Source organism: Benincasa hispida, unplaced genomic scaffold (assembly GCF_009727055.1).
Source record: "Benincasa hispida cultivar B227 unplaced genomic scaffold, ASM972705v1 Contig1042, whole genome shotgun sequence".
NCBI lineage: Eukaryota > Viridiplantae > Streptophyta > Magnoliopsida > Cucurbitales > Cucurbitaceae > Benincasa > Benincasa hispida.
Window position 1 is genome coordinate 520 of NW_024063595.1, and position 2,625 is coordinate 3,144.

The window sequence follows — 2,625 nt, forward strand, 5'->3', positions numbered from 1 at the left end:
TTTTAAAAAACACTCATAAACAAATAAATAACAAAACAAAATAAGAATTATATTTCGAGCTTAAATTTTATAAACAAAATAATTAAAATTGATTTCAAATAAAGAAAAAAATGAGTCAACTTATTTATAAATATTGTAAAATGTTATTATCTATCAGTGATATATTGTGATAGACAAGAATAGATTTTGATTACGAATAAACAGTGACATTTTGCTATACTTGAAATTTTGTTTTAGTAATTTTATCATTTAAAATAATGATTTAAATAAATTATCACAATTGGAAAGCATTATATTCTTAATTTTAAGTGGTAAGGTAAAAAAAAAAAAAGGTAAGAGATATGAACTTCATTAGAAATTAATTAAAATCAAATAAACTTGAAGAAAAAATTGGTAATAAAAATGAATGGTGATATATATATATAGTTAATTACTGTTTTGGGCTTTGCTCTTCGACTATCTTCTTAGCAACATCTGCAATATCATCTTCCCAACCCGTCAATAATTTATTCTCATCTTCTTCAAACAATTGACTGCAAATCATTAATAATTTCACCATAGAATAAATTAATCCGAAGAAAAGCTAAAATAATAATAATAATAATAATAAAACTGAGAATTTAATTGTATCCCTAACCTTTTTTTCCAGGAAGCCTCTAAGGATCGAATGGCTTGTCGGAGGTTGTTCTTGGAATTGTCCGCAATTCTCTCTGCCAATCGCTTCGACAAGTCGAATCCTTGTTGTTTTGCTATGAACCCCAACACTTCTACGATCTATTTTCATTATTTAGTGTAACAATTTTTATTTTTTTTTGTTAAAATCGTTTCATGTTCCTAAATACCACTTTTATTTAACTTGGTTTAATATTGTTTTTTCTTTTTCAGAAATTTAGTTTAATATACATGTTGTTACTAATCAAATTTGACTTTGATATTATTAGAATTTTAAACGTAAACGATAATGACATTTTTACTATATTTGAAAATATTTTCAACAATTTTATCATTTAAAATAATTATCTTTTTAGTAATTTATTTTATTTTTTTCTAAATTAAAATGAAATAGAGAGGAAAAGATTTAAAAGAAAGAAATTGGGACCTCTTGTTGTGAAGGAGGGGAGAGGTGAACAAAAGTGCAGAGAGAGCTAAGAAGTAGAAGCTTAGAGGCATCGGAACAACAGAAGAAAATTTTGCTGCAACCTTTGTTCCTTTCAATCGCCCATTTTACATACATTAAAGTTTCATTTGATAGCTGATCTGCTTCACATAATACAATCCCTACACATCAATTGAAATTAATAATCTTATAACAATTTTTATGAATCAAACATCACGAGGGTTATTAATTATTTGAGTTATGCTTAAATTGATTTTTGTTTTAAATACTATTATACAACTTACGCAAACATGTGTAAATTCAAATTTACAATGATCGATATGCCTTAACTAATTGGAACTATGATGTGTTTAATTACCTCGACAATTGGCATGATTACATGGCAAAGGAGACTGGGATTCTTTCATGAGCTGGACGATGACTTGTTTCTCAAAGCCTTTGGTTTGTGACATATTGACTTCCACGTAATGAGATGATTCTTTCACCTTTACTTCTATGCTTCCCAACATTTCACTCTACCAAGTCATAGAATTACTAATCATAATTTAAATAAGATTTAAATACTACTGTAGTCCCTATACTAATGGTTCTAGTTCGTTTTGATCATTATACTTTCAAAATGATCATTTTAGTCTCTGTACCTTTAACTTTAGTTCATTTTAGTCTCTGTACTTTCAAAATGTTCACTTTGGTCCTTGTACTTTAAAAAATTGACCATTTTGGTTATTTCATTTTCATTTTTAAGAGATCAAAATTGTTATTTTTTCAAAATTCAATGATCAAAATGAACCAAAGTTAAAAATAAAAAGACTAAAATAAACATTTTGAAAGTATTGAAACTAAAATGAGCCAAAGTCAAAAGTACAAGGGCCAAAATAGTATTTAAACCTAAAATACATCCCCCGACCTTAGTAAATTAATTAATTTATTTTTATGACAAATTAAATTAAATGAAATGAAAGGTAAAAAACATGAAATGAAAGTAGGTTGTTTCTCTATATGTGTATATTAAGAGAAGAGAAAATAAAATTAGAGACACCTTGAAGTCAAAAACCTTGACAACTTCCTTGATCTGTGAGGAAAGAAAGAGAGAATAATTAAGAAGTCAGGAAAATTCTCACTTCAAAATTAAAGTTAAAATATGCTATAATATAAATACATAAAAATTATTGATCCATGCGTAAAATTAAAGTTCAAATTAAATAAATGCATGAATTTGAAAAGAAAAAATGAAAAATAAAATATATGTGTGGGGGAATTGGGAAGGTTTATTAAGTGATAGTGATAATACACCTCCATTATTGGTTGATGTCGAAAAGCTTGACGAAGCATAGCTTGAATCATAGTCCTTTTCCCAACTCCAGGCGCCCCTTCAAATATATAATAACGCCCACTTCCTTTTTCCTTTACCATTTCCTTCAATTCCATTGCCCTTTTTTTATTGCATATAAAATCCTCCAACGCTTTTGGCCTATACTTATCCCCCCAACTATACCTCTCTTTTTCCA

At 27.4% G+C, this 2,625-nt stretch overlaps 1 protein-coding gene across 1 annotated transcript; it reads right to left on the reverse strand.

The window, feature by feature from the left end:
* Positions 1-333: 333 nt before the first annotated feature.
* Positions 334-2,619, reverse strand: LOC120068803 (replication factor C subunit 3-like). Its single transcript, XM_039020436.1, has 6 exons — positions 2,411-2,619; positions 2,157-2,189; positions 1,476-1,632; positions 1,100-1,278; positions 638-774; positions 334-533 (listed from the first exon to the last, which is right to left on the reverse strand). The coding sequence occupies exons 1-6, from the start codon at positions 2,543-2,545 to the stop codon at positions 431-433; spliced, it is 744 nt and encodes a 247-aa protein (XP_038876364.1). The 5' UTR covers positions 2,546-2,619; the 3' UTR covers positions 334-430.
* Between the last annotated feature and the right edge of the window lie 6 nt (positions 2,620-2,625).